Genomic DNA, 15,238 nt, shown 5'->3' on the forward strand with positions numbered 1-15,238 from the left:
TAGATTTTTATCGCCTAATAAGTTCAATACTTTATCGTTTATCATTATCAATTTATCACATGATAAACTACCTCCAGTTTATGGCATTATCGTAGAGTTAGACCAAGAAAACCTGCAGCGATTTTGATAGCCCGCGCAGTGTAAGTGTTATTTTAAACGTCAAACGTCTATGAAGTTATGACGTATAGGTAAATAACACTTTCACTGCGTGGGCTATTAAAACCGCTGCAGACTTTTCTTGGTCTAACTCTAGCCATAATGATAATTTATTTATTGATCAAATGAGACAGTGACACACGTATTGATATAATGAGTCCTGTCATTATTTACGCCGAACAGACAATTAAATGTGTAGGTACATAACAGTAAATAGATCTAAAAATATCATCTCGTTGCTATTTCAACAAAAAGCTACATAAATACTTGAAATGTTTTATGTCGCGGTCGTGTCACTTGCCAACATAGCCGTTTAGTGTTTGATTAATTAATCTAAATGTCGTAATAGGGTGGAATCACATCTATCAGCATCGAGTCGCATTTTATGTATGAGATATTGCTCGTTAGTATGAAGATGCGTACGCATCGGAAAGCTGAAAGCATGCGTACGCATCTTCATACTAACGAGCGATTTCTCATACATAAATGCGGCTCGATGCTGATAGATGTGATTCCACCCATAGTATTTGTAGGGATTATTACGGAAAAATAATAGAGTCGGACTAAGCTACATTTAGACCGAGGTAAGTTTGCAACGATTTTGATACCACACGCAGTGCAAGTGTTATTTATACGTCATAATTTCATAGAAGTTTGACGTTTAAAGTAACACTTGCACTGCGTGTGCTATCCAAATCGTTGCAGACTGACACTATCTCTGCATGCAATTTGCAATGACATAATTAATGTGAATACGCGATCAGTCCTTAGGGGGCCAAAAATCGACGGTCTCCTTTCGCGCCCAAAACAAAACATTACATTTCTCAAAAACGGGGTCCCTTTGTTGCCCATAATGTTTTAAGTCATAATGTATTGTTTGTCATATATTATCGACTCGATCGATAAAACTGAAACCGTTAACTTTTCGGGATTTTTGTATATGTAAGGTTATTCTCTAGGTTAGGTTAGGTTTCTGAGAAAAACCAATTATGAGTCATAAATGTCATAATTGGTTTTCCTCAGAAACGCGTCGGACAAACAATACATTATGACTTAAAACTATTTGGGAAACAATAGAGACCCCTCGAAAACATTGATGTCGAATGTAAATAAGGGCCAGGGCTATAACCGCGAAAATCCAAGTTCGCAAATTGCGGGCATCTTTCTCTGTCACTCTAATTACGCCTTCATTGGAGTAAACGAGAAAGATCCCGGCAAAATGCGAATTTCGGTTTTCGCGGTAGCCCCTCAGATGCACTACCAACTACAGTTAATACACTGATCAACGTCCCATACAATAAAATTTAGCGAACGCTTCAACGGTGAGTGACAGACGATTTGGTGCAACCGACCCTAAGTACATCAAAGGGTTATTAGAACCGTGATTAGAACGCTGTAAGAACTAATTTTTGAAATATCGAGTGCTATTAGGTACAAACAGCAACACTTTACTATTCATCAGTGGACCTTATTACAAAAGTCATAAGGTCGTCCACCCGGAGGCAGGTAAGCAGGTTGTTTGTAGGTACCTGGTCTAATCCAAACAACAACACTCTTAACTGTCCATCGGTGGACCTTATGCCTTTTGTAATAAGGTTTACCAATGGACAGCTAATAGCTTCGAGCAACACCGGCTTCCGACATGTCGGAAGGGAGGGGCCCAAGCGATATCTCGCCGTACAAATCTTTCTGCCATTTTTCGCGGGGGGAAAGGTGCACACAGTCGCATTTCTCACACACTTACATACAAAATCCAATCTGTAATGACGACACAAATACATAGAAAATGACACACGTCAAAGACAAATTTTGCAAACCTCGATCTCTTTTTGTGTACGGACGAGTGACTAGTGTCACAACACGCACACTAACACATTTTCGTTGAAGTATGTCATTGTATTCTGAGAGATGAGAAGTCGGATTTGTCGCTCGACCGATCCGCAATTTGTACTGAGCGAGCAAAATCGATAAATCCAACAATTACTTGAGACTAAAATATAATAATTGTATTTAAATGTAATTTAACGTATGATATGTAAAAAAAAATATTACATGTGAAATGTAACACTTTCTTTTTGTAAATTTGATGTCCCCGACCTCTTTTTATAACAAAAAACCGAGCAAACAGGCATTTTTGTGCAGCAGTGTTCACGCACGCGTCTGGACTCGGTCTAGTGAAAAATCCAAGTGCAACTAGTTTTATTACCCGCGCTAGATTAAATTGACGCGCTAATCTTGTACCTCGGCAGAGGGGAAATAGTGCGAATGCCGCCTCCCTTCCGTGTTGCTCGAAGGCTAATAGTGTGAGCGATGGTACAATAGATTACATTGTATGAAATGCCGTGGCATTCTCAATTCAAACAAATCCACTCTGCTGATTATTGCTGTGCGCGGTCTATTTTGAGCTTTATGGTAGCACTACAATGTCGGCAACACCGTGACTTAACCTCTTGATTCTCAGGGATCTATTTTTGTCAGCCGAAAAACTACTTTCAGGATTAAAAGTGAGAGCTGAAATTTGACTGTTTTTATTGTATTGACGTAATGTGTCTGAGCGACTCAAAGGTTTTATACTTACCGTCGGTAAATCAAGTCTGAGGGGTTACCGCGAAAACCGAAATTCGCAAATGCGGAGATCTTTCTCTTTTACTCCAATGAAGGCGTAATTAGAGTGACAGATAAAAATGCCCGCAATTTGCGAACTTCGATTTTCGCGGTTATAGCCCTGACCATCTTAAGTTTCCATGCAAAGTGCTGCTAAGAATGACCCGCCTTGCCCGCCTGTCGTAATGTGACTGCCAAGGTTGTTTCTTGCCGGCGTATTATGAATGGTTTTATCTACGTGATAAAATAACTGACACTTTTTAACACCGCGGGATGACGGACACTGTTTTATCACGCTGTCACGTAGACAAGAACGACAACTATACCCGTACTGTTCTTATACTTATAGATCTCTTATAAGTCTTATACTGTATAATTATAATTATACATTAAAAGGAGTTTCATTGTGATTATTATGATGTCACATAATGCGTCCTCATTCTAATCTCATTGTAACAAATCGTTTCATAAAGATTAGCTGATTTGACTAGTTAGTATAAGCCTCTCCGATTTCTAAGAAAAGCGGACAGACTACACTGCCATATTATGAGCGGATGATTAGTACCAGGTGTCTTAATGTCGCGTCTAAATCTTATCTTTCCTCGCAGATGGGAGAAGGCCCAATGGCCGCAGACAACCGGCAGCGCGGTGGCGTGCGGCGCGATGGTGGGGGTGGTGGCCCTAGCTGGCTCCTCCCCGCCTGGTCTGGGCTCGTCCCCTCCAAGTCTAGCGCACCCTGAACGGGACTCGGCGAGCCTTACTCCAGGCAGCGCGCTCTCACTCACGCCCAACTCTAGCTGCGAAGAGTTACGGGAACCAGGTGAGAAGGAGCTTTTGGTAGGAGCTCATTACGTATTAGCATAGAGAGATAAGTAGGTAAGCTTAGAGATCTCACTGTACACACATCAGTTAGTTTCAGTCGTTAATTAGTTTTACAAATTTTCAGACAATAGTGTGAACATGGTGCATTACAAACGTCACGTGCAGTAAACAATTTTACTCAGTTCCCAGAAGTAACTTGTATTTTGCGTAAATAAAATATTATTCAGAGGTATCTAAAGATTGGAATGTACGCAAACTTATCCTGTTTATTACATTCGTGGCGTGATGCGTTCTAAGAACATTGCACCGATGACGTGTTTACAAGCAAACTCTAAAATTTTACGAGAATACCCATTTAATATGAATAGATATTGTATTTACACTTATAGTTTATTAACCGGATATGAGTCAGAAGATTAATATGAGAGACAATTCACTTACAAAGACAGATAATCACCATGCAAACTCACTATAATAACGCGAGGTCGTCAGTCTATACTTTTAACAGTCTATTACTTTTTTGTCTCTGAATCTCTGATCCAACATTTCTATGATGAAATTTTTCATTATTGTTTTCACACTATACACTATAAATAATATCGAAATCGTTCGCAAACCCACGTGGCGCCAAAATATCTACAAAATCTGATCTAACTCATATAATAATATCAAAACATAAGGTTATTTTTAGAAATCCAATGCGCCGCCATACTTTTCACACGGCATTCGGTATCCTATTCTGTAATAGACCGCATTCCTCGATCTAACATCCGTTAGACAGACGTTTTTAACCCGTATGCGACGTAGTTGTGGGAACGTATCGTGGCGAGATTTGCTGGACATGTCAAGATGTTCGGCCTTTGTCAAGATTGCAGAAGACTTGGCGAGTGTCAGGATTTTTAGGAACACCAACAAACCTTTATAAGCCTAAAAGAAGCAGTGTATTGTGGCGAGTTAAGTGGCTGGTGGCCCACGAAAAGTTTTGAAACAAGGGATTTAATGGACTATTTGTATAAAGAGACCTTTTTGAAGATACGGCAACTGATAAAAGACCGGAATTTCTGGAGTACGTCAAAAATTATTCTAAATCTTTTAAAATGTTGTGTGTCGCCGCTAAAGCCGATTATTTGTCGAAAAAGATCCTAAATTCCAGCGATAAAGTCAAAACTGTATGGCAAGTTATCAGTAATGAAACTGGAAAACGTAAACTGAAGGATCCGCACTACAACCTACGAATTGCTGACACTTTAGTAAGTTCCGACCGTGAAGTCGCAGATCATTTTGAGCGGTTTTTCTCGAATATCCCGGTAGAAACAACAAGATCCCTTAATTCATCGCCAGACGTCGCTGAAGAAATTTTGAAGACAAATGTGGCAGAATGTACAGAAATCTTCAAATTTTCGTATGTCTCATCGAATATAGTTCTTAAGACTTTTAGGTCTTTAAATTTAAAGAAAACAGAAGATCTTTGGGGCCTGTCTGTCAAAGTATTAGATTCCATCATTGAGTCAATTACACCATACTTAGCTGAGATTTTCAACAGATGCATTGATGCTGGAATTTTTCCAGATATTATGAAACATAGCAAAATTATCCCTCTGTTTAAATCAGGAACGAGAACAGATCCCACGAACTTTAGACCGATTTCAATACTACCGGCATTAAGCAAAGTGTTCGAGAAACTTATTCTGAATCAACTATTGTCACATTTCAACAGAAACAAACTGCTTGACAGCAATCAATTTGGTTTCACCAAAGGTCGATCAACTACTGACGCCGGTGCGGTACTTCTAAAACACATCTTTGATGCTTGGGAAAAAGCTCAAGATGCTGTTGGAATTTTCTGTGATCTGTCAAAGGCATTTGATTGCGTTGATCACGAAAATTTAAAGAGAAAATTAAGCCGCTATGGGATAAAAGCTAGTGCCCTTGACCTGGTCTCATCGTACCTTTCGGATAGAACTCAGCGAGTAGTTATTAATGGAACTCAATCGGCGGGGTCCCCGGTAGCCCTCGGAGTGCCTCAAGGTTCAATTCTTGGTCCCTTCCTGTTTTTGGTATACATTAATGACTTACCAAAAGTTGTGCAAGATAGACATGATAAGTATAGTGTTATTTGCAGATGACACTTCCCTTATATTTAAAGTGGACAGAAAGGAAAATAGCTTCGAGAGCATTAATGACGCGCTATCTACCATTGTAAACTGGTTTACGGCAAACAATTTGCTTTTGAACGCCAAGAAAACCAAATGCATCAAGTTTACGCTACCTAACGTCAAGCAGGTAAATAACAGCAAGATTAAAATAAAAGGTGATACGCTGAAATTTGAGGACCGAACTGTTTTCCTGGGAGTCACTCTAGACTCCAAACTGCAATGGCATGCACATATAGGCACTCTAGCCGGAAAACTTAGTTCAGCAGCCTATGCAGTGAGGAGAATCAAACAGCTGACAAACGTAGAGACGGCCAGGCTGGTATACTTTAGTTACTTCCATAGTGTTATGTCTTATGGAATTCTGTTGTGGGGAAAAGCGGCAGATATTCAGACAATATTTGTGCTGCAAAAACGAGCTGTACGTTCCATCTATGGACTGGGCGCTCGAGTATCCCTAAGAGAGAAATTCAAAGAAGTTAACATTCTTACCGTTGCATCTCAATACATACTAGAGAATATTATGTATGTTCGGAAAAACATCCACGAATTCAAGGTTAACAGTGATATCCATAACTATAACACTAGAAACAAACATAAACTTGCTGTGCCCGCCCACCGCCTCCGTAAGGTTAGTACGTCTTTCGTCGGGAACTGTACACGTTTTTATAACAAAGTCCCCACTGATGTAGTGAATTTACCACTTCATAAATTTAAGTCGCACATTAAGCACTCCTTGTTACGTAAGGCGTACTACACTGTAAATGATTTCATAAACGATAGAGATGCTTTTAAGCCGGTAGCTTGATTTCATTAGTATAATAAGAATTAAATAAATATTGTTTTTTTTTTACATTGTGAATTAAATATGCTAGTGTCCAGTAGAATTGACACATGAGACAATGATGTTCTCGCTTGATTATATTGTTTAATTTAATTTTAGTTTTGGACACTTGGAGACCTTATACATCTCTAAGTACATATTTATTTATTTGATTTTAATTTTTGATTGTACATACTTACCTATATTTTTAATGTTTCTGACACTTAGAGACCTTTACATCTCTAAGTCAACTTAGGCTAGTAATTATGTGAAGCTATATTACTGTCTTTTTATGTAACATATGAGCACAAATGCCGTGTCTTACAGCTACATGTTATTACTATTTTAATATTAATATAGGCCGGTAGCTTGAACATGTCATGCTCGCTTAAAAGTCTTTGCTTACGGTGGCGTTGTTGATCGGGTCGCCACTTTCCCGAATGAAGGTTGAGGGAGGCGATGGCTGAGATACGCGTCATACTCGTGAACGGGTGCTGTTTGTGGAGACTGGTCTGTTAAGCTAACACGAGCTATTATACTTAGTAACTTTTATTAATTAATTACAGTGAGACGCCTCATTCTGTTCTCGTATGTTTCTTTTCTTTTAATGAATGTATTAATTATACAGGATATTGACTCTTGGAGACCTTATACATCTCTAAGGATAACTTGATAAACTATATAATCTTATAGTTCTGACACCTAGAGACATTTACACCTCTAAATATTATAGATTTTTTTTGTGTGTGTTTTTTTATCTGTATTTTGTATGTAATTCGACATTAAGAGACCATATACATCTCTTTGTAATTGTAAAATGTTAGATTGAATTGTTAGTTTTATTTTATAAAATTGTTGATGTTATTATTTTTGCTTTTATGTAAATTCAATGTTGACGTGTAAAAGTGCCCTTGTGGCCTATTTGCTGAATAAATGTTGATGTTTGATGTTTGATGTTTGATACGACCGTCCAAGAAATATCAAGTTAATGCCCCCAAAAAACTTGGCTATGCTACGAGTCTCTCTTTTCTTCCTCGCGTTTTCCCGGCATTTTGCCACGGCTCATGGGAGCCTGGGGTCCGCTTGACAACTAATCCCATGATTTGACGTAGGCACTAGTTTTTACGAAAGCGACTGCCATCTGACCTTCCAACCCAGAGGGGAAACTAGACCTTATTGGGATTAGTCCGGTTTCCTCACGATGTTTTCCTTCACCGAAAAGCGACTGGCAAATATCAAATGATAATTCGTACATAAGTTCCGAAAAACTCATTGGTACGAGCCGGGGTTTGAACCCGCGACCTCCGGATTGAAAGTCGCACGCTCTTACCGCTGGGCCACCAGCGCTCCTATGCTGCGAGTATTAAGTTATATAAATTTTCAATTCACATGTTGCTAGTTTTATTGAAATCACGGTTTACACTTGAGCAGCCGTAAACGTTCGAAATCGTGCGCGTACGCTGGATCACTGCGAATTATCAATTTGTTTACCGACGAATGATCTTCCAGAACTACGACGAGCAAGAAAGTAGAGCAGATTCAGCAGATAGGATGTACATTTTTATGTTTTATCGCGATGCGTTCGGGAAACTACGTAATGTCTTTTCGTCCGACATACCTCAGTGCCTCAAGACGAAAGTCTTTAATCAATGTGTGTTACCAGTGATGACTTACGGCTCCGAAACGTGGTCTTTCACTATCGGCCTCATCTCAAAACTCAAAGTCGCTCAACGAGCTATCGAGAGGGCTATGCTCGGAGTTTCTCTACGTGATCGAATCAGAAATGAGGAGATCCGTAGACGAACTAAAGTCACCGACATAGCCCACCGGATTAGCAAGCTGAAGTGGCAATGGGCAGGCCACATTGCACGCAGAGAAGATGGCCGATGGGGTCGAAAAGTGCTCGAGTGGAGACCACGGACTAGCAAGCGCAGCGTAGGACGTCCACCCACAAGATGGACAGACGATCTTGTTAAGGTCGCCGGAAGACGCTGGATGCGGGTCGCTTCCAACCGGCACGTATGGAGGTCCAAGGGGGAGGCCTATGTTCAGCAGTGGACGTCTTATGGCTGAGATGATGATCTTTGGATTCCCTACTTCGTTTGAAAGTCAGATGGGAGCTGCTTTTGTACGCCAGTTTTTGCCGAGCAGACCTCAAGCTCCCTTAAGTCCCTTAGTAAGCCGTGGTATAAAGACGGGACCACTACAGATATGCCTTGGATTGCTAGGATAACTCAAAGACTTTGTTTGCTATTTTTTGAAGACCTCCAGAATGGAAATGTTTCTAAATCCGTCCAGATCTTTTTTCTATATGTTTTCCGAATTCTTAGGGGGGGAGGATTTGAATTTTTCTTTTTTGTTTGCTAGAGTGTATTAGGACCAGTTGTACCAACCACAATTAGCGAACTGACCAAACGTTACTCAGCAGTGAACTATGAAACCTCGCATATAATAAAATTAAGTGAAACCTTAACGGTGACAGGCGGTTTGGTGGTCAGTTCCGTATCATAAAGTAGTCTTGCGTGATGATTTTTTTAGCTTGTAAGATTTTACTATTGTATGTATGTTAGTTTGTAAGGCATGTATCTATGGGCCTTAGTTGCCTGATAATAAATGATATATGATATGATATGATATGATATGATATAATGAATCCCACGATGAAACTGATTTCCCAATGTCACTTAAGGGCTGTTATGCTTACATAATATTAGATGACTGATGCTTCAGCGCACTCACGTCTCCACGAATAGCCAAACATAAACACAGGATGATTGGCGCAAATCTTGCGATATGATCGAGAATTGATATCAATGTGCAACGTTTAAAGAGTTATAAAAATAACAAATAATCTTCAAAAACCATTGTCTTCACGAAACAGTTTACAATGCCATCAGTCCATCATTTTAAATTAATTAGGTAAAAGTAACACTATTATTTAATTGCTCTAAATTAATACTCTACATATATGAATTTATAATGATCGTCAATAATTATTAAATATTTGGCATGCATCATAGAATTAATAGTACATAATGTCAACAATGTAAGTGTTACGATTATCGTTTGGTTAGGCCGCCAGTAATATCAATACTCGTTGTGAATTTGTCCTGATTGTTGCAGGCCTATGCCGAAAGAACATCCTGCGCTGTGATGAAAATGACAACACCTTTCTACATGCTCCTCCGCAGGTAACTACCCGCAAACTTTTTATATTTTCATTTTTGATACAAGTTTTTGTCGCCGAATATACTTTTCTTTTAATAGGCAACTTATACTCATTGAGATAATTCTAACAAACCCAAAGTAAAGTAAATTCTTTATTTGCATTAAATGTGGTTAACCGTAAGTATTATTACAAAGACAATTAGGTTGCGTTGTTTTATAACAGAGTTCCTATGGTCACCTCCTGTCTCCAATAATTAAATTACCTCGATGGTAATGGTACCATAATATTGCATTGTCACCCAACTTACATGAAGTTTCAGTTCAATGGAATACTTAATGGGAAGACCCACATTTGATCCGAGCATACAAATATGCAAACATTGCAAGTTAAATAAAAGCTAAATATATTAATTAAATACTACCTGATAAAAATAAATTAATGTTGATAGTTTCAACTATTTTGTAACTATTCAAGTTCCTAACATAAATTCTAGCATAGAGCTTTTGTCACCTCAGGATGACAGCTCCACCTCTCCATCTCCGAACAAACTCCACAAAGGACCTTGGGGAAAGATGCGGGACATCATCCAAACAGGGCGGGAGTCCGTCCGGAAGAAGACCAGAGGATCCAAGAGTTCTCCAGACGTAGTACCGTTGAGGAGACGGTCTTTAAGTGATGGAGGAGACAGTGACGCACCACCAGCGCTGACGTTGACTATACCTTCGTCTGAGGAGTTAGGTAAGGCTTTTGAAAGGTTACTAATTCCATTATGGATATCTCGGTCTTGACACTCTAAGGATGGATACCTTCTTCCAAAAGTTTGTGATATGTTAATAAGTGTTCCAAGAAGTCGTTAAGAAGAAGACCAGAGGATACAAGTTCTCACCAGACGTGATACCGTTGAAAAGACGGTCTTTGTGTGATGGGAGAGATAGTGAAGCACCCTCAGTAACATTATATTGATTAAAACACCTAACGTTATAATTTTCTACAACAGAATCCGAGCCATCCCACCCCGTCCTCCGCAAGCAGCGCTCACTGGAACTGGGCGCGAGGCCGCCGCAGCACCGGCCTCCACGGGCCTCGAAATGGACGAAGGTGAAGCGAGCTTTCCTCACGTCGGCCTCGGCGTCCGTACCCTCCAGCCCTAATAGGCACTCGGCATTCTTTACGGATGTTGGTAAGTGGTAGTATATATTGCATGTAATCTTTATAAAGTAAAAAAAAGTTTCTGATTCTGATTTTGATTCTGAGAATTTAGATAGCAAACCTTTTCCTGATGTAAGGCGGTTATTATACTAGCGCCGTACCCGGATGAACGCCAGTAAGATAACGTGAACTCGGAATTGGGTATATGTTCTCTTGGTTTACAATCTAATCAAATTGACGGTGCCAAACTATTTCTCCTGAAAACGTCTTCAAAGTTTTTTACGCTAGGGCGTAAAATTTACGTACACCGCTTGTAGTTTAAGGCTTGGAAAGCCAAAATGAATTATGCTATTTCTTCCAAAACAAAGCATCGAAATCTTTTTAACCATTTTGCAAGGCCGCTTATTGTGTTGCAAGCGCTATGTGGTCTTTTACGACGACATGTGTGTACTGACATGACGTCTTTTACCCGCCAATTTTCAGGCAATAGGTACAGTGAAGCCGTAAATTCCATAATAAAATCGATGTAAAACCCTCTGAAACCATTGCTCTTTATAGGTACAGTCGAGATCACAGATATCTTTACAAGCCAACGTTCCAAAAATATGTTTACACGCCTCTAAGACACTGACAGTACGCTCGTGTAAATATATTTTTGGAACGTTGGCGTGTAAAGATGTTTTTAGACTCGACCGTACCGCAGCTCTATTTCTTCGCCCCGTTTCTACACACCATCGGCCACATGTTAACTGGCAATATGTAACCTTATTGCGTTGATGTGAGGTCCATTTTAGTGTTGCTGTTACAACTTATGGACCATAGAACTATATACTTTATTACCATGCAATAGAGCTTATAAAGAGTTAACTATCAGGCCAATTTGATTGTTAGTTGTTCGATCTGTTTCCGATAATCTGTCAGTGTCAAAAGTGATGGTTTTGGTTGAAGAAATGTCACTTTTGACACTGCCACTGATATATGAGTATCGTATCGGAAACAGACCGAATAACCAATACTCGAATTGGCCCGTGTGTGTACCTACGTCATAGAGAACCTTGACATGAATCAGGCGCGGATCCAGCCCTCAAAAAAGGTTGTGGTCACAGCCACTCCAAAATCGGCCAAGTGCGAGTCGAGGGTACCTGATGATTCCCCGACCAATAAATTCGCAGAGGGATCGCAAGCGATTTATTTCAGTCTATACACACTTAGCGCCACTTGTACCATCCCACTAACCCGGGGTTACCCCGTTAACCCAGTGTCAAATTTTACTGGTAACCATGGTAACTCCAGGTTTTACCAGTTAACCCCGGGTTAGTATGATGATGCAAGTGGCGCTTAGATAGATAACTACGCTAGAAACTCCTTCGGCTGTAAAAGCTGGTATTAAGAAGAAATAATTGCCCCTGTTAGTAAATAACCTATATTCTTGCAAATAATTAGGGCTCTGTATTCAGCTGGGGCATCTACCCTAATGATTCCCCGACCAATTGTTAGAAGATTGTGGATTCGCTTACACAACGTTTCGCCGAAAATGATTTCGCAGAGTCAATTATTCGTAGATGTAACTTTTAGTCGACTGACTTTTGGTAGACTCTTGATTCACATATCATTCAGTAATCTTTTCATCAAACAACCTTCAGTCGAGTAACGTTTTATAACTTTTTTTAAAGTTTTTGTCAAGTGGCACTCGATCACATGGACAAACATTGTATCAATTTTAACATTTATTTCTAGGTTCCTAGTCAGCTAACGTCATAAAACTAGTCTGCAATGATAGACGAATTAATAATTGTTCAAAAGAAATAAGTAAGTTTTTGACATTGTCAATAGTTTATGATTTATGAACAAACTAAGGCCGAAATCTGGAAAATGTCCACATGTAGAGCACTTGCCCCTACACTTAAGTATAGTCGGAATTTTACCGCATGCGATTTTTTTTAAGGTCTATGGAGCCCTTTCTATACCCATATAGACTAAAACTCCTATGACAGTCAATTAAAAGCTGGAATTTAATTAATAGTATGTACAAAAAATTATGAATTTTTAAATTTAAGCTATAAGTTTACAATTTAAAAAATTGCTGTTTATTCTGTATAATTAATAATTTGAGTTTTCAGCTGATATTAAATACTTATGACCGGTACTATGTTTCGGCCAATGGTTAATTTACTCGGGCAATTTTACTTTCACCAACAAACGTTCATTGTACGAAAAGTAAATCTGCGTATCGATCAACTGACTACTCTATTTAAATTCTGCCAAAGCGTCTGCGAAACAAAAATCGGCGTAATTCTACTGGGAATCAATAGGGCACCCTATTAGGGTTGTGGGCATGCCCACCGTGCCCACAACGGTGGATCCGCGCCTGACATGAATGCGGTAATCGAAATGTTTTACTTTAACTTTTAATTGACGTATTTGACTGTTCTATTTGTGAAGATCGATGGAAGCTTTTCAGATTTTATTTTATCGTTATTTTTAAACCGAATTTTCATATACAAAATGAATTAATGGCGTTTAAAATGACCTCAGACGTTTCGACGACGGCATCGTCCCCGTGGTCTCGAAGAAAAACTAACATAATAAAGTGTAGGTACAAATCGTGAAAATATAAATCGGTGAAAAGTAGCAGAATTTTGTTATCAAATATTTTGACATTGCTTGCCCCCGAGATTTAAAATTAACGATCCAAAATCCTTTTTAACCCTGTTGATTCATCTACATGGTGTTCACATTGTAGTCCGTGCTTCAGAAATGTTTTGGCCGGCGATTCCGTGAACCCACAGGATGTTCATAATGTGGTTTCCTTGCTTGCGTCCAATATTTACTAAACATTCATTGTTATTATTGTTTGAGAGCGTGTTTTCGATCGGATTAGTCATGCGATAAATAATTAATGTACATTCTCTCTCTGGTCGGTCCCTCATTACTGAGGATCGTGGTTCTGGAACCCCTCAAATAAACAATCTGTCTCCATCGGTTGCGGTCCAAAGTAGCCCTCACTACTATGATGATATGATGTAGCTTGGAAGAGTCGGTGGCTTCCTTTATTTGGTCAGACTATTCAGAATACAAATACAAATATAAATATCTTTATTCTGTAATAAAGAATATCTTTATTCAGTAAGAATGTACATTCAGTACAGAAGTGTAGGTCTGAAGGTGTTTTATTAAAGGTTTCAATGTCATATCGGTCCGGAAATTCCGCGGCCAACAGTTTATTCCACAGTTTACGGCCCGGCCACGACTTTGCGCGACCGGGGGCGGCGTTGGGAACCGTAGGTGAGAACGAAAGGTCCGATCGCTGTCTCGCTCCAACCTATGGTTGCCGCCGCCACCGCCAGTCGCGCAATGTCGTGGCCGAGCCGTTAGTTTAAAGTGGTGAGAAACAAACAGACGATGAATACGTCGAAGATGACGCATTTACTGTAGTGTAGGTAGTGGAAAATTAAAATGTGTGTATCGTCCAAGAAAATGTCTATTCCTGCAGGTGTTTGATGGCGCGAAATCTACATACCTATATGCGGACAATTTCCAGTTTTACCGAAACAATTTCGAATAAATTCTACGAAGTATACTTAAATGAACAAATGTGTCCACATAATACTATCATAATCCTCTACTGAGTCGACTGGGAAAATATAGCTGATCACTTCAACGAGATCAACCTTTTTCGTGTTATTTCCAGTATTTCTCGTGAAGTGGGTGATAATTTATTGGTCTGACTTGGTCTAGACGAGCTTATGATTGTTTTTTTTGTATAGTCAACGTTATAAGAACTTATATTCAGGTTTTCTTTTTCAGAACCATAAGCATTTTTGATTCGTACGTCCTTTACGGTCAGGTGTCAGTACAATTTTTTTTATTTAAGTGTGTGTGATTTTATGTATAATAAAAACAAAAAGTTAACTCTAGAGGTAAAATAAAATTACTTTAAATCTTAAGAGAAAACAAGTGTCATGTCTTCAAATATTAGGAAATCGTCCGTATCTTTTGGCAGCCAGTAGGTATATTAACCAAAAACGTCTCATATATGTTTCGGTTTAGGATTATAATTATGTCATAAAAAAATCTTTTAACCGGGTGGTACAGTCAACGGTAAAAATATGGGTGTACAAATAATTTCAAAAATATGTCCCATAACTCTTATGTCAGTGAATTAAGAACTATGGGACATATTTTTGAGTAAGTTGTCTACACCCATATTTTTACCGTTGACTGTACTTAAACAATCTCAATTAAAAATATATATATCTGACGTAATTTACATTATGAAAATTGCTCAGAACTATGTAGACTGTCCTGATCTATTAGCGAAATTGATGCTCTCAGTCCCCTCACGCATACCTTGTCGCACCA

General features: G+C 39.1%; 2 protein-coding genes across 3 annotated transcripts in view; one reads left to right on the forward strand and one right to left on the reverse strand.

The window, feature by feature from the left end:
* Positions 1-15,238, reverse strand: part of LOC134673879 (scavenger receptor class B member 1-like) — a 353,882-nt gene that overhangs the window by 99,297 nt on the left and 239,347 nt on the right. The window lies entirely within an intron of this gene.
* LOC134673618 (uncharacterized) overlaps positions 1-15,238 on the forward strand; it is a 61,787-nt gene that overhangs the window by 1,523 nt on the left and 45,026 nt on the right. For both annotated transcript variants that reach the window (XM_063531618.1, XM_063531625.1), the window contains exons 2-5: positions 3,369-3,580; positions 9,682-9,749; positions 10,243-10,465; positions 10,725-10,907. In XM_063531618.1, the coding sequence (XP_063387688.1) occupies positions 3,369-3,580; positions 9,682-9,749; positions 10,243-10,465; positions 10,725-10,907 (686 nt within the window). The remainder of the gene's footprint in view (positions 1-3,368; positions 3,581-9,681; positions 9,750-10,242; positions 10,466-10,724; positions 10,908-15,238) is intronic.

The sequence above is a fragment of the Cydia fagiglandana genome, chromosome 2, assembly GCF_963556715.1.
Source record: "Cydia fagiglandana chromosome 2, ilCydFagi1.1, whole genome shotgun sequence".
Classification (NCBI taxonomy): domain Eukaryota; kingdom Metazoa; phylum Arthropoda; class Insecta; order Lepidoptera; family Tortricidae; genus Cydia; species Cydia fagiglandana.